This window comes from Cynara cardunculus (assembly GCF_001531365.2).
Source record: "Cynara cardunculus var. scolymus isolate 2C chromosome LG 14, CcrdV1, whole genome shotgun sequence".
Taxonomy (NCBI): domain Eukaryota; kingdom Viridiplantae; phylum Streptophyta; class Magnoliopsida; order Asterales; family Asteraceae; genus Cynara; species Cynara cardunculus.
Window position 1 is genome coordinate 12,868,495 of NC_037541.1, and position 27,483 is coordinate 12,895,977.

The 27,483-nt window shown below is 36.1% G+C and overlaps 3 protein-coding genes across 4 annotated transcripts; 1 reads left to right on the plus strand and 2 right to left on the minus strand.

The window, feature by feature from the left end:
* Positions 1-725: 725 nt before the first annotated feature.
* LOC112526439 (cytochrome P450 86A8-like) lies at positions 726-3,621 on the plus strand. The gene is made up of 2 exons (XM_025136721.1): positions 726-2,295; positions 3,569-3,621. The coding sequence occupies exons 1-2, from the start codon at positions 726-728 to the stop codon at positions 3,619-3,621; spliced, it is 1,623 nt and encodes a 540-aa protein (XP_024992489.1).
* A 795-nt stretch (positions 3,622-4,416) lies between these two features.
* On the minus strand, positions 4,417-16,309 carry LOC112526619 (ascorbate transporter, chloroplastic). 2 transcript variants are annotated; one of them, XM_025136978.1, is made up of 11 exons: positions 16,103-16,309; positions 13,822-14,438; positions 13,484-13,591; positions 12,761-12,916; positions 10,910-11,125; positions 9,564-9,773; positions 8,360-8,497; positions 8,165-8,266; positions 7,010-7,075; positions 5,985-6,069; positions 4,417-4,955 (listed from the first exon to the last, which is right to left on the minus strand). In XM_025136978.1, exons 1-11 carry the CDS (start codon positions 16,155-16,157, stop codon positions 4,858-4,860), a joined length of 1,851 nt encoding a protein of 616 aa, XP_024992746.1. In that variant the 5' UTR covers positions 16,158-16,309; the 3' UTR covers positions 4,417-4,857. The 2 variants fall into 2 exon arrangements, with proteins under 2 accessions (XP_024992746.1, XP_024992747.1); XM_025136979.1 differs by lacking the exon at positions 16,103-16,309 and having other exon boundaries at positions 13,822-13,982; positions 14,092-14,130.
* Positions 16,310-22,091: 5,782 nt separating this feature from the next.
* LOC112526894 (probable glycerol-3-phosphate acyltransferase 8) lies at positions 22,092-25,770 on the minus strand. Its single transcript, XM_025137329.1, has 2 exons — positions 25,132-25,770; positions 22,092-23,140 (listed from the first exon to the last, which is right to left on the minus strand). Exons 1-2 carry the CDS (start codon positions 25,768-25,770, stop codon positions 22,259-22,261), a joined length of 1,521 nt encoding a protein of 506 aa, XP_024993097.1. The 3' UTR covers positions 22,092-22,258.
* Between the last annotated feature and the right edge of the window lie 1,713 nt (positions 25,771-27,483).

Genomic DNA, 27,483 nt, shown 5'->3' on the forward strand with positions numbered 1-27,483 from the left:
TATATATATATATATATATATATATATATATATATATCGATCGATTTCACTCTCTGTCTATATGTATATCTCTGAGTTTTGGAGTTTTTCTCTCAACCGAAACTGAAGTCATTAATTCATTTGAATGAATGAAATTAAAGGCATCCAGCTCCTCACCACTGCGGCATTAGTTGCAGAGAGAGAAAGAGATTGATTTTGGGTTTAATTGGGTTTGATCTCCGTTTCTAAATCTAAAAAACAGATGAAACCCTCTTTTTCGATTTCCTTTCTTTTTTCATAAATTCATTTACAACGACCACTGTTTTTGCATTAATGGCGTTTCATATCAAATGGCTGAAAACAGGGAGAGAAAACACTCTGTCTTCAGTAATTGCCTTCCATCTTCTCAACTACATTCTTATATAAATCATACCTTCATTTCCCCTCTTTTTCGCTCATCCATCGCTTTCTCTCTCTACGTTTCTTCATCTGAAATCCTTCGATCCGCCATTATCGACTGTTTTTCAAGCTTTCTCCTTCGAATGTTGCTTCGATCCGCCATTATCAACTGTTTTTGAAGCTTTATCTCTCTCTCTCTCTCATGTTGCTTCGATCCGCCATTATCATCTGTTTTTGAAGCTTTCTCTCTCTCTCTCTCTCTTCTGGTTTGAAGAGTGAAATCAGATCTGTTTTCGTGTTTTAAAGCTTTTTTTATTTAGGCGGGAAAAAAGGGTGATAGATACAGAATGGATGTATCTATAGCCTTGCTATTGTTCACTGCTGTGACTGCTTACCTACTATGGTTCACTTTCATCTCACGGTCATTAAAGGGTCCACGTGTCTGGCCATTATTCGGGAGTCTTCCGGGCCTGATCGAGAATTCCGATCGTTTGCACGAATGGATTGCCGATAATCTCCGGGCATGTAACGGAACCTACCAGACTTGTATATGTGCGGTCCCGTTTCTTGCCCGGAAACAAGGGCTCGTGACGGTCACATGTGACCCGAAGAATCTCGAACACATACTCAAAACCCGGTTTGATAATTACCCCAAGGGTCCCACTTGGCAAGCGGTTTTTCACGATCTATTGGGGAAAGGGATCTTTAACTCGGATGGTGACACGTGGCTCCTCCAACGGAAGACGGCGGCGCTCGAGTTCACGACACGAACGCTGCGACAAGCCATGGCTCGGTGGGTGACTCGAGCCATCAAGAATCGGTTCTGTCCGATTCTGGAACGGGCTCAGGTCCAGTCTGAGCCCGTAGATCTGCAAGATCTTTTGCTACGGATTACGTTCGATAACATTTGCGGTTTGGCGTTCGGAAAAGACCCGCAAACACTAGCCCCTGAGTTGCCCGACAATAGTTTCGCACTGGCGTTTGATCGGGCAACTGAGGCTTCGTTGCAACGGTTTATTTTTCCGGAAGTTATTTGGAAAATGAGGAGATGGCTTAGGCTTGGCTTGGAGGTCAGCTTGAGCCGAAGCCTTGTACACGTGGAGGAATACTTGTCCAGCATCATCAGTACACGTAGGCATGAATTGTCTACTCAGCTTAATGGAAGCCTACATGATGACTTGTTATCCAGGTTCATGAGAATGAAAGAATCCTATTCGGACACGTTTCTACAACAAGTGGCACTCAACTTCATCCTAGCTGGACGTGACACGTCATCAGTCGCGATGAGCTGGTTTTTCTGGTTGGTGATTCAGCACCCAAAAGTGGAAGAAAATATTCTAAAAGAAATCAGTAGCGTCCTGCTGGAGACACGTGGCGATGACGTGGCGAAATGGACCGACGAACCATTAGGGTTCGAGGAGGTGGACCGGTTGGTTTATCTGAAAGCAGCGTTATCCGAGACTCTCCGACTATACCCATCGGTGCCGGAGGACTCGAAACACGTGGTTTCCGACGACGTGTTGCCAGACGGGACTTTCGTCCCAGCCGGCTCCTCCGTCACCTACTCAATATACTCCGCCGGCCGAATGAAGTCGACGTGGGGCGACGACTGCCTCGAGTACCGCCCCGAGCGATGGTTGTCCCCCGATGGGACCAAGTTCGTCAGGCACGATTCGTATAAATTCGTCGCGTTTAACGCAGGACCCAGGATTTGCCTCGGGAAAGACCTCGCGTACTTGCAGATGAAGTCGATAGCGGCGGCGGTGCTGCTACGCCACCGTCTTGCGGTGGTGCCGGGACACAAAGTGGAACAGAAGATGTCGTTGACTTTGTTCATGAAGTATGGATTAAAGGTGAATGTGTTTCGAAGAGATTTGAGAGAAATTATGGAAAGCGTGAAGAAAGAGAAGGAAGGCGGCAAGTAGCAGCGGCGGACGGTGGCGGGCGGTGGCGGTGGTTGGGGTGGTTTTAATGGAAGCTTTGATTTTGGTGGTTGGGTTGAAATTATCGGGGGTATAAAGGTGATGAGGTAGGTTTGAATTTTGAACACCATTAAATTTAAATTTCGGGTCGGGTTGGATTTTGCGGGTCAAACATTTGCTTTGAATATGGTCACATGCAATTTTTATTTTGTAGGTACAATTTCATTTATTATTGTGCCATAATAGTTTTATTTCCATTTCCTTTATGGGAAAATTAATAATAAATCGTACAAATTTTTATTAGGATTTTATGTCGATCCAATAATTATATTAAAAATTATAATATAATATAATTTAATATAATATTTAATATTTATTTATTGGTGAATTATTTTACGGTCTTTATTATTATTTTTATTATTTTGGTTGATGATTATATTTTGTAGCGGTTGTTGAAGTAATTTTAGCTACTTGAATTAATGGTTGATGAAAAGTTTTTTTTAAATGAAGAATTAAAGTTTAAATTTTTTAAAAAATTAAATTTAACTTCAAAAGATTTTTTATTTTAAAAATTATATCATTAATTATATTATTAAAATATTTTATACATTAATAAAATATTATTTTTCTCTCGTAAACATTAAGGATGGTGATTTGTCCTGACCTGCTGGGAGAACCCGACTCACCCGATTTGAATAGAGACGAGGATTCCTCGCTAAAACGGGTCCCAGGACCGGGATCCCCAGTAGACTCAAACCGAGGCCAAGACTAGGGGCCGGGGGATGTTACTCAAACCGGGGTCGGGGATCCCCAGTAGACTCAAACTAACAAATATTTTTCATGGGATTTTACCGGGGTTTGACCGGGGACAAGATGTTAATCCCCATACCCTCCGGGGACCGAGGTTGGGGCCGGGGGATATTACTAAAAACCGGGGCCGGGATTACAAAACCCGCCTCGTTGCCATGTCTAATAAACATTTCATTTCAATGATTATTATTGGTAAATATTATAAAAAATCATTTCTTTATCATGGTAAGCATTTTTGGAGGGTTTTTTTTCCATATTTGGAGAAATTTACACTTTCTCTACTTTGGAGAAAGTTTGGAGAATCTATTAAGCAAAAAATGTCCAAACGCCTATTTTTGTCATTTTGAAGTATCTGTTGGAGATATTCTTAGCAGCAATTCTAACAAGCTCAGCACGAAGCGCACCCTCTAAGAACTACAAGTAAGAAGATATTTCAAAGCTGATTGAGGCTAACAGAGAGGTTCAAGGTCGTCTTCTACATAATTCAAATTTAAACCTGTTGTATTTTTAAATAAAGTTGTTCCAATCATTTGCTTTTTGAGTTACCTGTTTGAGAGCGATTACTTTTTTCAATTATTCTCTTGGGGTAACATTGTAATTTCAGTATTTGAACATTTACTTTGATGGCTATGAATTCAATTCAAATTTAACCATGCCCAAAAGTGGTTTGGGAGTTGTTAGATTGATGGGTGCCATTTAAAGGTAATCTACATTCGTTTAACCTACCGCTCTAACTCTTTGGGAGGTATTTTTTAAAATTAATTTTGATTTATATATTTATTTTTAAAGTATATTATATATATATATACAAAAATGCAATAAATAAAATCACACACTCTTCTCACATTTAGTGAGGTTTAAAGTTCTGACCTCCTAAGAGGCCAAAGACTACGATACCGCTAGACCAAAAGCCCTTTCGTTATATTTTTAAAATAAAACAAAATAGAAAATAGCATTTAGTTTAAAATCAAACAAACTAAACATATCCAGTGCTCACATTTGCACCATTAGTATATGAATAGCAACTCCTCTTATAGCCTCCAGCGTGTAGCTTAGTTGACAAAGGGTTTGAGATCATTTGGCTCAAATATAAGACAAGTCTTAGATTCAATCTGGTAAGCGAGAGCGACGACTCTTTCCATGGTAAGCGCTTATCGTGTAAATTGTTGCATACGATGTCGTTTTGATGGACTAAAATCTTACTCATTAAGTAAATAATAGTGTTAAATTTTACCGATAAGCACTCACCAAGTAAGTGTTTGGTAAACGACCCCTTATTTATCTGCCCCAAAAAGTACAAAACTAACATGAAACGCGATTTATCTCCTAGTTTCGGGGAATTTGTTACATATAACAAGAGTTTTACATTCGACGCATCAACATTTAGCGTGTTAACATCATACAACGATATAATCGGTGTAATTTGTGAACAAGTTAAGAATAAATCAAAAGAAAAACAAAGAATCCCAAATGGTACAGATGATTTTTTTTTAGAAGACAACAACAAATCTAATCGTGGAAACCACTCAACCAGTTACCGTTTCAAGTTTTGGGAGTAAGTTTCAATACTTGACTCAAGTTTTGGGAGTAAGTTTCAATACTTGACTCGACCAACCGTAACTGGAGACCAGCTCATTGGACCGTGGCTAACCCAGCCTGGACATGGACTAAACCCAGGGGCTAGCCACGGTTGAGCTGATGCGGCTTTACGTTTTAAATTATCTATTTTTTCTGTATTGTGGCTTATTCAATCAAGAATTTTCTCACCGGTGGAAAAGAGGTTCCAGACAACAGTTCCAATGAGGTACAAGATGACAGCCACTTTGAACACATCATCCCAAGAACCTGCAACATATGATTGGTTAAGTCTGACATATATAACGATATATAGCGACTGGGTCAAGTTTAGGGAAAAATAGCAAAAAAAACGAAAAACTGAGGAACGCTTTGGTAATTATTCATCTGTGTGCATACAAGTAATTGAAGATGTTTTATGGTTTTTATGCACGTGTGCATATTATACACATGTACATACCGGAAAAATTACTTACAAACCACGAAACATCTTCAATTACTTGTATGCACATGTGCATACCGTACAAATGAGCAATTACCAATAATAGAAAATTGGTTCCATACTCGTGAGAAGGTCATAAATTTAATTAAAAACTCATTTAAGATAATATACCTAAATATAGTTGTTTCCAAGTTTTTAAGGGAGCAAACTGTATAATCGGTGGCAGATCAGATGAAGGTCATTGAGCTAAAAAAAGAATTTAGGTCATACTCCTGATTGAAAACTTATTTAAGGCCTTCCTTGAACCGGACTGGCCCTTTAACTGGTTTTCGTTTAACCAATTAACTGGTTAAGGGGCTTTGACCGGTCCTTTCCTTAACCGGTCCATTACCGGTCCCTAGTCCAAAAAGGGTAACCGAATTGGGCTTTTCCCTTTAACGGATCCTTTTGTGCATCTCTAGTCCCCGTTTTATGATTTTTTTTAAGATTCAAAGATGGATCATAAAAGTTGAAGTGTTCAAGCAAACCAAACTTGTCGGTTTGGTCATTGGTTTGGTTTGGTTTGGTATGGTTCGGTTCAGGCGATTATGTTGTTCTACTTTATCCTGTTCAAAGAACAAACCAACCAACTCACTTTGTGGTTTTAGGAGCGGTTTAATTTGTTATCATTTATGGACACTTCTCAAAGGTTACACAAACTAAACAAAACGAGCACGGTCTATCCCACCCAGAGGTGGGATATGGGGGTTGGATTGTATACGGACCTGACCTCTACTTTGAAATAGTAGAGCAGTTGTTTCCGTGAAATTCAAATGTTACAGATAGAGGGGCAAAAGCTCAAATGTTTATGATCTTACCGTTCTGGAGTATATAACCGGTTGCAGCGGTACCAAAAACTCCAGCAAGTACTCCTGCTGTGTTCGACAACCCCAACAATACTCCCTGGCGTATAAAGTCAAAAGCAGTTTCTTTTAGCTTCATACACGAAATTAGTACCAAAAATAACCTAAAAGTAGCCCAAAACGGCCCCTTCTAGATTTACGATTATAACTTGCATTATATGTAGGGGGTGTAAACGAGTCGAGCTTTAAACAATATGGAGCTCAAGCTTAATAATTATCGAGTTTGAGTCGATCTCGAACACAAAATAGAGCTCGCTTAACTTAACAAGTCGAGCTCCATAGCACCAATGTTCGACTCGACTCGTTCAAAAGCTCGATTAAACTTTACGAGTCCAGTCGAGCAAAACCATTTGAGCATACACTTTTTTGAGACAAACATAAGTATATGTTTACAAATTATATAATCAAAATATAAAAACCATCCAGCTTGAGTAAATAAGCGAGTTATCGATCTCGAATTCCAGCTCATAAACGAGCACCAAGCTCGAGCTCGAACATTGAAAAAATATTCGATCTCGAGCTTCTCGACTTTGAAAAAGTAATCGAGCTCGAGCCTGACATTAATTTTTCGAGCCGAGCTTGAATAACCTGCTACTTGACTCGGCTCGTGTACGCCCCTAACTATATGACACCAAAAAGCTCAAGCTAATTACCAACTTCGTATTTATGTAGCCAATAGAATGGAAGGCTTTAGCACAACTCACTCGTGAGTCGTGCATTTCCTTTTTTTTTTCCTTTTTTCGTAACTATGGGTGTCTGGGCCAGCTTGTGCACATCTCGACTGATCCCATGCCCTGAAGTTAGCAGCCAGGAAAACCTCTAGTGGCCCTCAGGGGACTCGAACCGGTTACCACTAGGGAGCAAACCCAAGGTCTTACACTTACCGGTTGAGGTACCGGTTCAGTCGTGCATTGCTAGTAGTGCCATTTGCCGGTTTTTTCTATTATGGATGAAGAAATGATGGAAGAGAAAGTACTAACCGCATAACGAGGTCCAATGTCTTGGTGATTGGAGTAGAGACCAGATTGGGAGAATGCATCCGATCCCTGTAAAAAAATGACCATAATAGCATTAATGTAATGGTTGACCGTAGAAAGCTAGCCAGGAAACTGATCTTCTTGATGCAGTTGTAACTCAATAGAGTCAGAATGTAAAGACTGATGTTAACCGAGGTTACCAGGGGCAATGTAGCCGGTTACCGGGAACCAAGAGGTTCTTGTTAAATAGATAACAAAAACAAACCAAACGATCCCAGTATATCCCACCTGGAGGTGGGGTCTGGGGAGGGTAAGATGTAACCACACACCTAACCTCTACCCTAAAGAGTAGAACAGTCGATTGCATGAAAACCCCGGCTAGTGAAAAAGTGTGCGAAAGGAAGAAATATGGATACATCTTTGTATCAATTTAATTGAGCCTGCATGTCGACTGTAACACGATATCCTGTAGGCTACTGTGAAATAATACCTTTTTTCATCTTCAGGAAATATACCTTATTCATCAATTCAATAGATGATGACTTCAAAGCAATAATACGGAAGACTAATTTTCCAATTTTCACAATTTTCCACCATGTGGTGCAGTTCTTAAAATGGTTCTAGACCCCCCCCCCCCCCCCCCAAAACCCAAAACCCAACAAAACACAGAGACACAAATCTAAACAAAAAATTGCACGTATCTGCCAAAGGGTCAATGGGCAATGGCCCAGCGGCACCTAGGTTAGCGGTAGATCCCAACCTCCTTGGAGGTCAAGGGTTCAAGTCTCACCAAAGGTGAAAAGTGTGTTTGAGTTTTGCCGTAAATAAATATTAGAGTAAATTACGCTTTTAATCCCTGTGGTTTGTTAAAAATTGCAATTTCCTTCCCTGTGTTTCAAAATTTATGGTTTTCATCCCTATGGCTATGGTTTATAATTCATTGTTATTTTCGTCCTTATGAATTTATTGTTGTTTCAGTCCCTGTTTACATTTATTTACTGTTTTGGTCCCTTGTACTTAAAGGTAGGAGTTAGTTCACGGACGAAAATCTCAATTTCTAAACTACAGGGACGCAATCGTAATTTACTCTAAATAGTATATACTAAAGAATCACATATCCAGAGAGCCTAAAACCAGAAAATTTGTGCTAAATCAGACCTGACTGCAAGCCATACAGAGCACGGCCATAGCAGGTGTCTTGACACGACTCAGCTGAGTAAGAAAGAAAGCAGGGCCCAAGAATCCGATTGACTGCATTATCTGCAAGATTTTGATATTTCAGTCGATTAGTTCTCAGACGTACACAAAAAGCCAAATAGGATTATCATACAAAACAAAGACTAGTATAGTTACCTTGCGAACGGTAGTGATCGATAGGCCTCTGCTAACAAGTGTATCTGCAATCCAACCTCCGATGTTGGCAAAGACAGCCATAGTCAACCATGGCAATACACATAATAGTCCAGATTCAGTAAGGTTAAACTTTAACACCTGAAGGGAAGGAAAAAAAACAAATGTAGATATCTTAGTTCATCTGAAAATATGTTTCACATTCAGCAGCAATATGCTGTCGATGTCTCTTCTCCACAACAATCTACATGTTCTATTCTAATTTATTGAATGAAGAAATTTATATGAGTCGTTTCCTGGTGCATACACAATTAGCTACACGGTGAAAAGTTGGCATGTCTCAAAGATGCATAGCTAATATATTTATGATGTTACGATAAACACTTTTTGACAGGATTTCCCAGAAGTAGTTGTATACCCGTGCGATGCATGAGATGAAAGATTTTATTGTAAATCGAGAAGGGAAAATAGAAGCAGTTTCTCGTCAAAAAAGGAAAATCTGAAATTTATGTTTGAATAAAATAGAATTACAAGTGCATTTAAAGACCAGGTAAAAAGAACTCCAGAAGTTTATCGATATTGGTGTCAAATTAAAGATTACAAAATTCTTGTTTTTTGGTATAAATATGTTTATTAAATTTAGATATTTTAGATTTAAAAACAAAAATGTAACTTGTTTTTGTTTTAATGGTGAAGCATCTTTTGTGGGTAAAGATAATTATGGAGTATTTTTTTTTGTGGATAAAGATAATGATGGAGCATTTTGTCGTATTAACAGGGCTCAATGATTAACTTGTATGTGAACATGTTTATCAGGTGGTTATTACTAAGCAATACCTAATGCTAAATTAATAAGTTGTTTTTAAGACGTTTACCTAAATGTTGTACTCCCTATCCCCCAAAATAAATGTCTACATTACTACTTTAGCTTGTCTCAAAATAAGTGTCTATTTTCAAAAGTAAATGTCTAATTTCGCATTCTACCCTTAATTATGAGGTGGAGAAAATCTCTCTATAATTAAGGGTAAAATTGTCATTTTGTTAATTAAAACATGTAATAATTACACATCCATAAAACTGTGCCATTTTCATTGTGGACATTTATTTTGAGACTGAAGGAGCATAATATAGTATAGAGATGAAGCTAGAAAACAATGGATAAGAAGCATAAAGAGGGATGGTAATAATTATTCAACTTTTCTTTTACCTGGTTATAGTAGGTAGGCATCCATGTAAGAAGAATAAATGTTCCCCAATTATGGCAAAAGTGGGATACAATGAGAGCCCAGACAGGTGCCTTTGATAATATAAGTTTCCATGGAATGGAAGTGACGGGTTCCTTTGGGATGCTGCCGCCCAAGATAAACTTCTTTTCCTCTGCACTAAGCTCAGGATCTTCTTCTGGTGAACTATGAGCCTGAAAGAAAGATAAAACCAGCAAAGGGTCATTGGTCCACCCAGGTTGCTCATAGAGCCCAACCTCTCTAGAGGTCAAAGGTTCGAATCTCACCAAAGGTGAGGAGTGTGTGTGAGTTTTCCCGTATATTATAAAATATTATATACTTAAAAAAAAGTCAAACCCGCAGAAATTTACAATAATATTGTCAAAAATGTTTGAGCATATGATTACTAAACATTGGAAAAGTCATTATGATACTAAAAAAATGATGGTGTAACTTGTAAGATCAAAAGTGAATATATGGTCGTGGGTGCCACGCTTCCTTCACATATTGTGTCGTAAAAAGATTTATACTATCAAGGACACCAACAGTGAATGTTCTGAGGATTGAATATGTACTTCATGAATCAAAATTTGGTGCTTAGTAAAAGGTGTGTTAGATGCACGTGGTTCCATGGGGGCGAAAAGGGGGGATCCTATCAACCACTCTTCTAGGTTCTTATATCGGCATCCTACTTTTACTACTATTTCCACTTTTCCAAAAGATTTTAGTAAAATACAGCAGGTAAGACAGTGATAGGACCCAGCTGTAGATTACTTCGAGAAAACAATGAAAATAGCAAAAGACAATAGTTGACCTACATTCAGGAGTTAGCCCGCTCCTTGATTATCTTATTCTTTAGTCAAAATTAAGCATACCGTGTACTACCTGCCAAACCTTACTGACAGTAGTATTATCTTAGTTACGGAGACTATATAATGGCCTTTATGCTAACTAACCTTACCATTACACCTTCCATAAATGAGTATGCGATTAGGCCCATATTTAGCTTTATAAGACCTTATATTTCCTACAAGACTAGTAGCTGAGTTGGTACATTTAGGTTGGGATAAGAGCAACAAGCTGCACTGTAAGTCTTAAGGTTGAAAGCTCAATCTCTTTGCATTGCACCGGGTCAGCAGCATCTAAGACAACCTTTTTTTACAAAAAGTGGGAATTGATATCCGCTATATATTGCAGTCCTACCAAAGGGTAAGGACCTCAAACAAGTAGAATTTGAGTTGGTGATGAAAAAGTACGATTATCAAGGAAATTCTACTTTAAATAGGGAACTAGAATTTAAATTGATGCAGCCATATAAAAGAGAACTTACTTTGCTCAGCCAAAAAGCAAACCACACACTTCCAAGGGAACCAAATGAGTAGAAAACAGATGGCCATCCTAACTTTTGGATCAAGATAGGAGATACACCCAATCCTATCACGGAGCCCAGATACATTCCGCTGTATACCAGTGCTAGTGACCTACTTCTCTCTGAGACAGGAATCCACTTGCTAAGTATGTTATTCATAGCAGGCATCGCAACGCCCTGCCAGGAAAAGACAGCTCATTCAAGCAATAGTTTAGTCCAAGAAATTAAAACCAAGTGGGAGTTAGATATGAAAATGCAGATTTGTATATAGATCTTTAAAAGCTGAAAAGAGTAGATAAGATATTGTAACATCAAGAGCTGCCTCATTGCAGCACCACTCACAGCCTCACAGCTAAACTTGAAGTTTAAGCATGTATCTACCCATTACGTGACAATACCATTGTTGTGCCTTGAGTATGGTTTGTCTGAAAGTCTCGCGTGTTAAGATGAAACAGTAGCAATTAGCCTAAAATTAATATTGACAACATGTCTTGCTTTCGAAAATACATGCCACTTGTACTTTTTTACTTCTACCTAGAGGGTGGACTCTTTGAAAGACCTCATTGACTGATGCACAAATTAAATTCATGCAGTTTAGTGAGTGAGCTTCAGACCTTCGAAACTTAGGAATTGGATTAGCTCAACAGATCAAATGGTTTCATAAGGTGCAATCATGATATTTGGACAGTGGCAATCATCTACTTACTTGATTAGAGAATGTTATTGATTTGGCAATCTAACAGAAAATGGTTTTTCAGTTTGTCGGAATTGTAGGCAAACAGTTAATTCTAAGGTAAATTGAAAACTTTTTCCCCATTAAATTTTAGAAATCTGGGTTTGTGGTATCTATCACTTGGATAAAATCTTGGATCGTCTATTGGAGAACACTTTCCAAGTACAGTATGTCGACCCTTCAAGCCTTGGGTTACACGAAATGTGTATTGGGATAGTCCAAAATCTCACTCTCGTTCTCAGGCAAAAAAAAAAGAGTGTTCAACAGTAAGATTGTTCTAATTGTTCGTCCATAAAATGAGACAGAAATTGCCTTCTATAGGTAGTTAAAATAACGGTTAATTTCGGATGGTTAAGTAGTTATTTAAAGATAAGAACAATTATGAAATTACTATAACATTAACAACAGTTACTGCACTAAAGTTCAGAAGGCAACTTGCCTTTTGAATCCAAGTCCAATGTTCTGAAATGAATTTCAGAAGGCTACAAGCGTTCTATGTAAAAGTTCAGAAGACAACACGCCGTCAAATAGAAACTTAGAACCACCACCATGGAACCCCAGCAGGGGCGCTGCCCCTAGAACCCTGCAAGGGGGCGCATCCCTGCTATATGGCAATCTAAGGTTCAAGGTGGCGTATACGTCTGAACTCTGCACCATCAAACTTGTCTTAATGCTCAACCTTGAATAGTTATCTATCTCAAAGTCAATCTCAATTATACCCAAATGTTTGATGACACTAAAATCACCAACTTCAAATAATAAGGTCATTAAGCTCTATCGAGATGCAATTTCTGTGGTCGAAAACTATAAAAATGTGTTCACGTGAGAAAATAAACATTCACCAAGCCGAGATTGATTTGCCTGGTTATGAATTACATAAATCTGATGCATGCCTCTCTTTGTGACAAGTAATACATAGGGAACTTACATAAAAACAAAATCGAAGAACTTAAAAAGTTACTTCAAAACTTGATTAGAAAGAATGCAACAAATGTTGTGAGGATGAAGAGAAAACAGAAAGAAGCAAATAAAATAGAGCAATGAGCAATGAAATAAATAAAGCAAAATAAGAGGCCAACCTCGCCAATCCCCATGAAGGCACGCATGACAAGTAAGAAAGGAAGTCCTATTTTGGCAGCAATAGGTGTCAAGACTGTTGCAACCGACCACCAGATAACTCCAAAACCAAGTACTTGCTTACCACCGATTTTGTCTGCCCATATACCTCCAACAATCTATTACCCGAAAACATGAAACAAGAATAAAATAAAATCTAATTAAATGACAGTAAGATAGGAAGAGAAGAACACTTGTGGGCAAGCAACAGATTCCACATGGATAGCATGACCACATTTGTGAATAAATGGCATTGCAAATATAATTGCTCATATTAAGTTATGTAAGCATCCATACAACATAAGATTCTTTGCAAGAACATCGAAATATCTAATGAAATACAAGTTGCTAGAAAAAGACTACCAGAATTTAGAAATACTCAATACCTACAAGAACAACTATTTTCCCAAACTTGTTAGGTTTTGCCAATATGAATCCCATGAGAAACTATAAAATAGTATTAAGATCCCAATAACTTAATTTTCATGAAAAGACCAGGTAGGTATTAGAATATATCCATAGTCTGTGTAGCTTCAACTCCCTTAAAAGCTACTACCAGGATTGAAAAGAATAGAAGATGCAGGACTACATCTGTAAGCAGTAGAAGGTTTGGCAAACATTTATATTGGTAACAACACTATATCCTTCTATATCATGTTAGAGCATTGTCAAGGATCAAAACAAACCTGGGTAAGTAAATAGCCCCAGAAGAAAGAAGACTGAATGAGACCAACAGTAGCACTGTTCCAGTTAAACTCCTTTGACATGGGCAATATTGCTATGCTCATATTCACCTGAAATATTATAGACATAAGCAGTAATATTTTTTATTAAAAGAAAAGGAAAGAAGACATAAGCATATAAAAGCATTCAGTATTCTGTTGCATAAGCGCCCAACATATAGCTTGGAGAAAATACATAATAATTTACCTTGAGATGATTACTGAAAAGTAGTGTGGAAAGAAAGCATCAAAATTGGAAAAACTTCAAAATTCGAATATGAAGAACAAAGAGAAAAACTCACACGATCCATATTGCATAGCAGAAATGCAGAAAAGCAAAGGAGTACTATCACAAAGCGCTTTGCGAACTGCTCCCACCAGGGTTTTGTTTCCTGCATTCCTCCAACTAGAGCAGCCTCGCTTGCTCCAGCTTCTGACGCTACAAATGAATCCAAATCTGTTCCTGTCACGTCATACTCCTCAGATTTATAGTCTGCCCGGGTTCTATTAATAGTAGTATGTCGTGGCTGCAGAGGTTTCCTATTACATATACTGATATTTTGTAGCTGTACCGGTTTAATCCAATTGCAGCTCTCGGAAGGTAAGGAGACGAAGCATCTGCATATTCCTCTTGCTCTTCGCCTATGATTTGTCATCTGAAACTTTTTGCTTTCTTGTGGCACCGTATAAGGATGAACTCTATCAGAAGATAAAACTGTTCTAGATCTCAGCGCATTACCAGTAAATGGATCAAGACCATGAGAAGATATTGTATTCCAGTACCCGGAAACAAAGTAGATCTTCTTTAGACTATAGAGCTTTTCTGAATACATGTTCCTATGCACATATTGTGCAGAAGAAAAGCTCAAATTATCTGCTCTCAGATATGCTGTAGCTTGTTCAGGTGGATAAATTTTACCTGAAATAAATTATTGTCCAAGGATGAGCACAATCTTCAAAGAGATTACAAATGAGCTTTGACCAAATATTAAGCAAGTCACTGTTAGTTTTTGTATGGTTTGTCAATCACCATTTTTCTTGAATGCAAACAAGCAAATGAACTTCTGCCTTCTGTTTATCACGATATTTTTTCAGGAAAGGTTCAGCAGTCGAGCCATTGTAAGTATGAGCATAAACATTGCGACTCACTGCTGCAGTCATCAATATGATCTTTTTCTATTTTAAAATGGTAATAAGTACATTTTTTGCCAAGTTTTAGCTAAATCTAACCAATTAGGCCTCCAAGCTAACTTGGAACCTTCTCTGAGAAATGGAAATGCATTTCTACAATAAATTACAACATTATCACTTTTTGATGGATATATCATGCTAATTTTTTCTTACTAAAACTGCTTATCCCCCTCCAACCCCACCTCCAAAACCCATCACTGAACAAGTAAATAATACATTAGGCATTCATGTGCTAAGTGCTAACAACCTAAATATACATTTTTATATAAACCAAATTTTGTGAACGGTCTTCAAACATGAAGAATCGGTATTTAAACAATAATTCTGTGCTACCTCACAGAATTGACATTTGTGCAATAAAATTAAGATTTGAAAGCGAATTACAATTCAAGTACCAACAACCTAAATGTACAATTATGACAAAAACCAGATTGATTCAGAGTGTTTTACATGAAGAATAAGTAGAGTAAAAATAAATTCTGCTCCAACTCCATGGGGGGGAAACATTTATGGAAGAAAACTACAATTAGAAAGTGATTTACAGTCTGAGTGTGAATAACCTAAATATACAATTATGCTATAAACCAGTTTTATTCACCATGCTTAAACATGAAAAATCCAAAGTTTATAACAACAATCCTGCTATAATCCTAACAACAAAATTTGTACAACAAAATTAACACAAAAAAAATCAGGATTCAAGTGCCAACAACCCAATGTTACAATCATGAAATAGATAGTATCCATCAAATACATCTGAACATGAAGAATCTGTCAACCAATAATCCAGCCCTAACTCCATGAGGGAAAACATCATCAAAACATATAATTATGGTTAACAGCAGAGATGTCAAATTAAGAAATGATCTAAAGGCTGAAGCACACACAAAGGCGCACAAATAGATAACAGGAACTAGAATTCAAAAAATATATTGCAGAATTAAATGCGCCAATGGCAATTTTTGACAGGATTATACACACAAAGCTAGAGTTCAAAAAATATATTGCAGAATCACGTCGTAATCAATCTCCCTCGCTCTTCCTATCTATCTATCCTGTTTTAAAAAAATTATGATTATTGATTAACATAAGAATTGCGGCACCATTCAACTATTCAAGTGCCAAAAATCTAAATGTATGATTATGTTTATAGACGAAGAATCCGTCTTATGAACACTTCTCTGCTCGCAACAAATTAATTCTCAAAAAAAGCTAAACTAGCACAGAAAGTACGATAAAAACAATAACAAAACCATAACACATGCTTACTGCATTAAACCTGACAACAATTTACAGAAAGCAAAACCGTAAGAAAGGCAATATTCAATCACGAAATGAAGCACATGCACACATTAATCGATAACATAAACTAAATTTCTACATCATCATTACCTGAGCCGATGAAAGAAGGCAAGTTCCGGTGAGAAATAACGGCTCCGATGGCCATTTTTGACCGGAGAATCTACACAAAAGCTGGAATTCGAAGAGTATATCACAGAATTACGCCATAATCTCTCTCTATCTCTCTCTTTCTCTCTCTAGTCTAGAGTGAGAAGAAAAGAGGATAAACCCTGCAGACGTGTTGTTCTTCATACGAATGAATTTCTAACAACCAAAAAAGAAATTTAAATTCTTTTTTTATTTTTTTATTTTTCTCAGATTTGAAACAGCGGGAAATAAAATATCTTGTCGGTGATAATGTCAACAAGAGGCTGAAGAACTGACACGTGGCAGTCATCCGCAGGGTTTTCTAGTTTTGGTACATAATTGCCCCTGGATAAACCGATATTTACGATGAGATTGTGAGAGTTGTTTTGGTTTATATGGAGGTGAGGGAAGGGTAGTTTGGGTACTTTAGCAGAAAGAATATTCCATTTGTTGAACTAGGGTTTTAGCTTTTGGAAAATATTTATTACTAAGAAAATAGATACCACTAAAAGAGTAAAAAGATCCGATAAGGAGCTAAAAAATAGTTGTTTTAGATAAGGTTGTTTGGCATTTACTGAATGATTTGGTATAGAATGATTAAGTTGTCAGAATGTAAAGACTTTTATGATATAGTGCAAAGTGAAATATAATTGTTTGGTAATCGTTTACAATGAAATCAGGGCAGTTAATGGTTAAGGAAAACTTAGGATACAAAATCATTCAGAGGGTTTTAGAGCTAATAAGAAGCAGACTTTTTTTTGTCAAACAAGATTCATCTTTTAATAAAATTATTAAGAGGTAAATAAACAACCTCATAGTTTGTAAAGAGTTGGGATCATTTTGCTTCGGGTTATTTGTTTACCTCTTAATAGTTTTGAGGAAGTCTCTGAATTGTTAAGAGGTGAATCTTGTTTGTCAAAAAAAAAGTCTAACACTTAACATCGGCAGAGAAAAATAATACGGTGGCACGTGCCACCGTATTATTTCTCTGTGGAAGAGTAAAAAATTTAGGTTCGTGAAAGTTGCAACCGTATTAATTTGTTGTGTGTCACCGTATGTATTTTGAAACTACAATGAGAACAAGTTTTATTTGGTAAAGTTTGTTTGTTTGCAAGCCTTTTTATTCCACTTCATACCCAAGTTTGAATCATGTTAGTGTTATTTTCTTAGTCAAATGATGTAATCGTTTGAAAAAAATTCCGTATATTTGTTTCTTATAGTTTTTTCCTTTATTTTTTTCTTATGGTCAAATGGTGTCATCGTTTGAAAAAAATTTATGGGTCTGTCTCTGCCTCTTAATGTTTTTAAAACCCTCTGAATGATTTTGTATCATGGGTTTCCCTTAACCATTCAGTACCCTAATTTCCTTGTAAATAATTATCAAAAAATTATATTTCATTTTGCACTATATCATAAGAGCCTCTTAATCATTCTGATCACTTAATCATCTTGCACCAAACCATTCAGCAACTGTCAAACAGCCCCCAAATATAAGACAGGCCTTGGATTCAACATTAGATTCAGAGATGGAACGATTTTATCAAAATACATGACAGGTTTCGTGTTTGATCGCAGACCCCTCGCTAGCCTCAGTGTTGAATGAGCCAAAAAAACATGTCACCTTACATTGGTGTTCTTGAATACAGGTTTCGTATTTGGTCGGTTGGGTTACCGGTATTGGTAATAAAATTTTCCCCAAATATAAAGACCTCTTGTGTTTGCAGACCGTCTAATAATAATGGACAAATTGCATGAAAAACTAACGTACTTTAACTTGATTTCTATTTAGGGTAACGTACTTTCAAAACTTCTATTTTGGTACCTAAAATGTGAAGTTTTAAACATTTAAGTATCCGAGTAACCCGTTGAAGCATTAACCGGTTATCATGTTGATGTGACGAGTGTTGTGGTACCCAACTCAGTGTTATTTGCTGATGTGGTTAATGACATGGATATTTTTAATCTAACATTAATCTTTTTTTAATCTAAAATTAGTCTTCAGTCGGTTATCCAGGTACTTAAATGTTTAAAACATTTATATCTTAGGTACCAAAATAAAAGTTTTAAAAGTACGTTATTCACAATAAGAATCAAGTTAATTTACGTTATTTTTTCATGCAATTTGTCCTAATATAAATTATATTAACTAGGGTGTTTTTGTCTCTTTCACCAATTGATATCACATTTCTTAATTATCTTATAACAGTTTAGCATAAAAACCGTAATTAAAATCCACATATAAAACCTTACAAAATATTGTTTCTTTTTTTTTTTGCTGTGTTTTACCTAAGAAAACATTTACTGACATTTCACATATGAAACATTTTTTAATACTGTCAGTTTCTGGTTTGTTGTTGTGTTTACCTACGAAACATTTCTCAAATTTCATATATGAATCATCTACCACATTCATTGCACTACAAAACATTTATCATGTGTTTTTTCCGGCCAGATTTTATTGTACGTATTTAAAATCTGTAAAAAATTAAATCTATAGTTTATTATTGCATATATAGAGAAGGTCGTTTAAATGAGAATTCAGTATTTTGTAAGATATGTGAGATTCAATTTCAACCATAAATTAAAGATTAAATTATGAAATTAATAATTTTGGCTTAAAATTCTAAATAAAGAGTAATTTACATATTTTAGAAATTTTTTCTCCTCACTTGTGAATATTGCAGTGATTATACTCTGATTAGGGGTGGCAAAAAAATGACCCAATATGTATCCTAACCCAACCTAAAATTAGCAGGTTGGTTTGAGATTTTCAACTCATTTAAAATAAATGGGTCAACCCACCTAACTCGTTTAAATAAATGGGTTGGGTTTGGTTGAATTTTTCGACCTGTTTTCAACTCGTTTTTAACTTGTTTCCAACCTAGTTAAAATATTATATAATTTTATTTTATTCTTAATATTATATCTAGTATTCTGATTTTTAGTTTTGTTTTATTCTTAATTAAAAATTCTACCGTCGTGAGATGAAAATCCAATGTATTTTTCAATTTATTTTGTACAATATATTTGTTGTGGTTGTGTTTTATTCAAACTTTGAACAATTTGTTTGTATTTGTGGTTTTGTTGTGTTTATTAAAAAAAAATTAAATAGTCTAGTCTTTTCTTTTTATTTAAAATTTTAAAATTAAATGGGTTAACCCAAGTTCAATCCATTTATTTAACATGTTGAGTTAAGTAATCGTAAACAGGTCAACCCGTTGTCTACCCATTTAGATAACAGGTTGGACCGGGTTGAAAAATCTCAACTTATTTAACTAAATGAGTTGGGTTGGGTTGGGTTGGGTTGATATTTTCAACTTGTTTAATAAATGGGTTGAACCCGAACCCAACTCAACCTGACCAATTGTCACCTCTAACTATGATACCTACTGATATCATTGAATACACGTCGTGATATTCTAAGATACACGATGTAATATACTGTAAACAGCAAAAATACACACTATGATACAAATAAAACAACAAAAACAAGCATTAATTATGATCATTCTCTCGAGATATATATATATATATATATATATATGTGTGTGTGTGTGTATGTGTGTGTGTGCGCACGCACGCTTATATCTACTAATACACACTATGATACGCATTAATTAGGAAATAAGGTGCAACACATGATGGGGATAGATTTCCTATAACAAAAAACTCGAAATTCCCCTTTAAAAATTATCACGATAGTTATTAGTAGCTTATAACTTTTGATGATATTGGATGGATGTTGTATGATTTGAATGCACCAATTTAAAAAGGGCAAATTGCATAAAAAAATAATGTACTTTAACTTTATTCTTATTTCGTGTAACGTGTTTTCAAAAATTTCATTTTGGTACCTAAGATGTAAAGTTTTAAACATTTAAGTAGCCGGGTAATCGGTTTAAGACTAATTTTAGATTAAAAAAATCCATGTCACGAACCACGTTAGCAAATAATATTAAATTGAATATCACATCACTTGCCACATCAATATAATAACCCGAAAAGAAGTGAACACAATCCAAATTAATCGAGTAAAATGGTGATGGTTGGTGGTGGTTATGGGGTATATGTTTACTAGGGATATTGTATTTTGAATTTGAGCCATGAAACAATCTCTAGAATTTGAGTTAAATATAATTTAGTTAATATTTTAATTTTTAGTTTTCTAAAAAAATTATATAAAATCTATCAAGTTTCTTTTTTATTGACTCGAATATCCAACTTGTTATATGAGCCAATTAATCCCAAGATGACCACCCGCTTAACAGATAGACCGAAGTCAGCGTATTTGAACATTCGTGGTGACAAGATAACTTTTATTCCTTATTGGATTTGAATATGGACCTCAAAACATTTTCTATATTTAAAGTCTAAACTCAAACCAATCATATATCATCTTTGTGGTTAAAATGTGACAATTGAAAACCTCAAATCATGATTGATATTGACAACTCCTTGTATGAGTAGGCAATTCATTCTCTTTTTCTTGTAATATTAAAGTTCAAAATGTGTGAAAATGTAAATAATGTTGTTTTCCTAATTTTTTATTAATATTTTTTGTTTCTTATTTCATATATATTATTTTTCAACTCCAACGACTATATAAATGTATTATTTTAATATATATTTAAAAGAATTTATAAAAATTCATAACATATTAATTTTATTAATGGAAACAATTAAAATAATAAATATCAATTTATTCAATATTTTTTTTTAAAAAAAAATTCTACAAATTTGAATGTTTCTAACATAAAATTCACCTTATAAGCTTACTGAATAAGTCACTACCAAATAGAGATGGCCAAATGGGCCCGGCCCGGCCCGTAACCGACGGAGGACCGGGACCGGAGAGGGACCGGGACCGACCGGGACCGGTAGGGACCGGTTGAGGGACCGCCGGTTATGATCCGGTTAGGGTTTTTGACGTTTTTTGGGACCGGGACCGGTTATGTAACCGGTTATAGGCCCGGCCCGGCCAGGCCCGGTCAACGAAAGTCAACGAAACGTATATATATAATAAACCGTATTTTTATTGTGTATTTTTAAACGTATTTACAACAAAACGTATTTATAAACATATATATATATATATATTACAAAACGTCTTTATAAACGTATATATATATAACAAAACGTATTTATAGTAAAATGTATTTATAATAAAACATATTCAAAATATCATATTACAGACATATTAAAAATTTATTAATAACCAAAAATTTAAAAAAAATCTTTTTTTTTTTGAATAGGCCCGGTCGGGACCGGTTATGGGACCGAGACCGGGACCGGTTGGGACAACCGGTTACTAATAACCTTGACCGGTTACAAGGAAAATCACCGGGACCGGGACCGGGACCGGAACCGGTTACCGCCGGTTTTTGTCGCGATTAGGCCCGGTAGGGACCGGTTAAGGCCCGGCCCGGGACCGAATTTTGGCCACCTCTACTACCAAATAGTCATGTATAACTGACCAAATAAACTACAAGTATCATTAAACTCATTAAATTACTAACAAATATATCCTAAGACATATTTCATTGTATCATGATGCATGTGCTCTATTATTAAACCATAAAAACTAAAATAGAATGTTGGAACTTTGTATTTGCCAATGTCTACCAAAAATGAGGGATAATCAGGGTCGTCCTTTTAACATGTTAAATATAAGATTTTGAACAAGGCCTCCAAAATTTTGGGGCCCAAATTTACATGTGTTCAGAGTTTTTTATCGACCTATGTAAAAATATAGCTGAAATTATTTACGGTTAAACCATTAATTGTTTGATTTTAGGTTTAAATCATTAATGGTTTATGTTCAGTATCTAGTTGTTTTAGGTTTACTCAATTTTTATTGAAATCATTTATTCTATGTTATCTCATTTATACAATATAATCAAAAGTTTTAGATATAATGTAACCTTAAAAAAGTTTGAAATTATCCCTGTGGATAAACAAACATATATACCACAAGAAATTTTTATCACAAATTGAAAGAATCTAGAGATTGTTTTCATGGTTCAAATTCAAATACAATACCCCTAGTAAACAACTACCCAATAACCACCACCCATAACCACCATCAACCACCATTTTACTCGACTAGTTTGGATTGTTGTATTAGTTTGCTTTCTTACCATACATTGATTCCACCTTCCCATCATTCCCACCAAGCAACAAGTACTTATCTTTTCTAGTCAAATTGGTGCATTCAAATCCCAAAACACCACCCAACACTTTCTGCACATGATTCGCCACCTCGATCGACGTTTTCCCGCCGCCCTTAACAGTCATTTCCTCCGGCAACCGCTCCAAAAACGTGATCTCATATGTCGGACTCGGGTTCATGAAATAGAAGTACGGGTCCCAGAACTTGACACCACGAACCGTCGTGCCATTGAACATGTTCTGCTTCAAATTCATTGCCACCGGCACGATCCTGTCACTTAATTCAGCAAACAACGCACTGAACCGCAACAAAAACGGTTCACGACACGTGGTGCCCTCCGGGCAGACCACCAGGTCACCTTTCTGAAGCAATTCTTTGATCCGGGCAGCATCCGCTTCACGGTCACGGGTYAGGGCRATGGCRGGGATCGGWGAMAKGAACCKYGAGAGYTTGCTKACRCTGTAYGTSACGCAAAAYGGTTTGCGGCCAAGWGCGATGGCGATGATGATGGGGTCTAGAGCGGTTCGGTGGTTGCATACGTAGAGGTTTCCAGGGGTCCCAGGTGAGGGTGGTGGCGGTGGGTTGCCACGAATCACGAGCTTGATCCCGAGCATGCCATAGGTGTAACGGACTATTCGCTCAGGAAGTGGGAGATTGAAGTAAACACGGATAAGGGAGAGAATGAATCCGAATGGAAGCCAAATGTAGGTGATGAGAGCATTAAACGGAGTGGGGCGTTGGACTAGGCGGCCATCGTGGAAGATCAATCGGGTTTTGAGGCGATCTCGGGATACGATGGCTGCCGATTCGTCTTTAGGCACCATGAAACCTTCCTGCAGTTTATCAAAGTTGTGGCAAAAGCTTTAAGATTAAACCAAACATACAGTTAGTAACTACTGTTATCTGTAAATAAAAATTAAAAGTTATTCTAACTTTTTTAAAAGAAAAAAAGCAAATTTCCAAAGACAACCTTATATAAAAGTATTTAGACACGTACAGTATTCTAAGCAGATTGAGGGCCTGTTTGTTAACAGCTTAAGAGCTTAATGAGACTCTTAGAGCTATACATGACTGCTTGATAATGGTTTAATAATATAAAAAATGGCTTGTTCAGTAAGCTTCTAGAGGGAATTTTCAAGTTTTTTCCAAACTTACCCCTCCTAATTAAAAAGCACGCTCCTTTCATTTATGGAAAAAAAACCTTCCAAACAAAAACATCCTTGATGTATTCAAACAGATTAAACACACAAACAACTTAATTCATATAGAACTTAAGGACCTGATTCTTAGCAACGTAATGAACTCAATGGGCCTCAGACTCACAGCTTATTCGGTCAGCTATACATGACTGTTTGGTAGTGACTTAATAATATAGAAAGTGGCTTATTCAGTAAGCTTCTAGGGAGAGCTTTATGCACCAAGTTTATTTCATACATGCCCCCAATTAAAAAACACCCTCCTTTTATCTATGAAAAGACCGTCAAAACAAAAATCTTCTCAATGATCTACACAGAAAACTTTATCTATACAAAACTTAAGAGAAAGAGATCTAACTGGGGTAGGGTTAGTGAGACGACAAAGGGAATTCTGCTCTTTAAGGTCAACTTTTATGTACATCCTCCAAATATAATATATTGTATCTGTTTCTGCTTATGTTTGAACATCAAAATTCAACATCAAGCTCTATTTATAATTCAAGTCTGGGCCAAGTAACACATATATTATCATGAACTGGCCAACGAAAAAGGGCCCTATATATTTTAAAGGAACTACCACGTGACTTAGGCTAACAAGCATTACAGTGTGGGCCTATACCCTTTAAGGGGTATTAAACAATCATCTACCATCTGCTTCCCGCATTATTCTTATTAGAGTACACCAAACTCTCCACGATTTTATTAGACATCCAACCACCTCCCTAAATGTACCTCACAAATAAATGCGTGTAGTTTGACAAAGCATACATATACCAGCGACACATAATGCACCGAAAATACAGATCAGCCAAGTATTATAGTCTACACTAAGCAAAAATATAATCACCAGCAGTTTTTTACTTTCTGTCTCTCTATATTTGCTTCGGGTTTCCGTGTCGAATCAATTGCAGGATAATTTAAGAACCATGTGTTACATTTCAAATTACCGTTGGATAGTGCATAGGGGTATAAGCACAGGAAGAGGTGAATTCTATCATTAGATACCAGTTAGTAATGGATCCATCAAAAAAAGCAGTGCAAAATGGGGTAAATATTGGAAACGCAGCCATTTGAGAGCTTTAAAGTTGTAGAGACCCAATCTAGAGATGCTACTAAAATAAAAGAATGAACAAGAACATGGTTACCATACACTACTATCAAAACTCTATTTTCACACAAATTGCAATGGAAAAAATATTATAGGCCTGGAATTATTTAACCAAAATCAGTATCAAGAAAGTGCTATTTGTTAGCTCATAGTTGGCTAATTAATAATTAACAAACTCATATGTAATTAACCCATTTTATTTATGCTTTGTCCTGTAACAACTATGCATCATTCTTTACATATTCAATAAAATCTATGTTAAGTCAGGATAGCATATCGAGTTGTTAAAGTAATGTATCTAAATATCGACTACTGCTTCCATTTTATACTATTAATGCAATCACTAAACCTATATATCTCGATAGATTGAAAAATACAATTTAATTTGCTGAGACTGAAACTAGCAAATGGGAAGTCATTTCGTGTGGAATGTTGTCAAGAATCCGGACTACGCCAAAGATATACCTCAAAATGAGCATACATGATACATGCTAGAAACCGGAATAAAAATTTGACTCACCTTGCAAACGGACATGAAATCGTGATCAGATTTCCGATCACCAAGTCCAATATCAGGCGAATTTTCACCAAACTCGTTCAAAATCGCCAGCTTCTTCCATTTACCGACCAAAACACCAGGCTCTTTTACGAATCCCGTTGCTCTCTTCGTCTTCTCATTCACCTCGATCTCCGTTCCTAGCACCTTCTCCGCTCCCAAATAATCCTTCACAAACGCATCCACCATAACTGTCGGATTCGCCGTCACAACTACTTTCCTCTCACAACTATCGAAAACTTCAAAACTATCACTCCTCACGTCCGCCGCATAGAACCGCGGCAGTACGGCGCGTGACGCAAGTTCGATGTCCTTCACCTTGATACCGGAGAACGAGATGAAGATCAACATCTGTATAGCTAAAGCCTCCGAAATGAAAATGTACGCAATAGCAATAATCGGAAACGAAAGCAAGAGAACAAGTCCACGAAGGAGGCTGCCGGCCTCGATCGCTACAAGCATGTAGTATGGAAAAGCTGAACTCGCTTTCAACAGAGTTCCGTCGAGATCCGCCGCCACCGACCGGTGATTGATGGCGGAGACGTCGCATTTCGAGATCGGCCGGAACGTTTTTTCGCCAAATTCCGGCTCCGGTAACGACATTGTTTCTCTCTCTCTCTCTCTCTCTCACTTTCTCTCTCTAGAATTCTGCACGCAATTGAGTGAAGGAAGAGAGGGAAGGCTCTGGTTTTAAATGTGATGGGGGTACAAGGGAAATGACGAAATTACCCCTGAATATAGGTGGGAAGTTTTTGGAGGGGATGTTTCGTGAAATGACGAACTTGCCCATAGGTAGTTCACCAGTTTAAATGCATTGGTAGGAAAGTTGACCGGTGATTTTGACTTTTTGGTTATTTATGAGGCATTAATATAAATATTTATTCCTGCTTCCATTTATATATTATTTTAATGAATATAAATATTTATTTATTAATTAAATATTTATTTTTATGTGAATAGAATTAATTACATTATTTTTTTTAATTTTTTTTATTAAATTAATCAGCATAAATAATTTATTTAGAATATATAAATGAAAAAAAATAACAATTATTTTAATTGTTTGATAATTGTGATTGTATAAAATCAACCATGATAAATACAAGGGTTTTTTATTTACTTCTTAATAGTTTTATTAAAAGACAATATTTGAATTGTTAAAAAGTGAATCTTGTTTAATAAAAAAATATGTCTATTAATGATTTTAAAACTTTCTGAATGATTTTGTATCATGTGCCTCCCTTAACCATTCAATGCCTTAATTTCAATGTAAACAATTACATTTCATTTTGCATTATACCATGTGAGAGCCTTTTAATCATTATGTATTAAACCATTCAGCAATTGTCAAACAATGCCTCAATGTCTACAATTATTATGTACATCTGAAATTGAATCATGGACAAATGATATATTCCACCATACCACCGAGTATCTCAACCATTACACACAATAGCAGCGGAACCGGGTACCCGGCTATAGAACCGGAACCACCTTGGAACCGCCGGTTCCAGAACTGGAACCGATATGAGTGGTTCCGGTTCCGGTTCCTAAAATACGGAACCGATTGAGAATGGTTCCGGTTCCGGTTCTCAATTTTTCGGAACCGTTACCCGCCGGATACCCGGTATTTTTCAATAAAAAATAATAATTATTTTTTAATACCAAATTTATATTAGGTTTACATCTTAAAAGGACGTCGTCATCTTCAATCTTCATCTAAATTCTTCATATAAAATGATTCGTATTTTTTCAAATTGTGTGTTCACTTGGATTCATAGTATGTATCGTTAAACTTTGAACAATTACCATTATAGTATGTAATCGTTAAACTTTGAACATTTTCTATTAGTCTATTATGGTTTGTAATCGTTAATCAATATTTGTAACCATTATTCTGTATAATTTGTATTCTTGCTTATTTATTTAGTGTTTTGGCAATGTTTTATTTTTTATTTATAAATAACAAATTTTTAATATTTTAGGAAGCAGGTACCCGGAACCGGCAAAAAATTAAGAACCGCTCTAACCGGTTCCGATTCCAATATCTCAAGAACCGCCGGTTCCGGTTCCGGTTCCTGTCAAAAAGGACAGGTACCCGCCTATGCTCACCCCTACACACAATCTTTATATTCCATTGTTTTAATTATTTATATTAAATAATTTAACTTAAATTAATAAAATGATGTATATAATACACAACTTGATTTTATGAATAAAGTGGGAAATTAAAAACTGATGTTTTATTTTATTTATTTTATTATTACGTATTCAAGAGCTTAATCATTTAAAAACTCAATATATTGATAAATGATA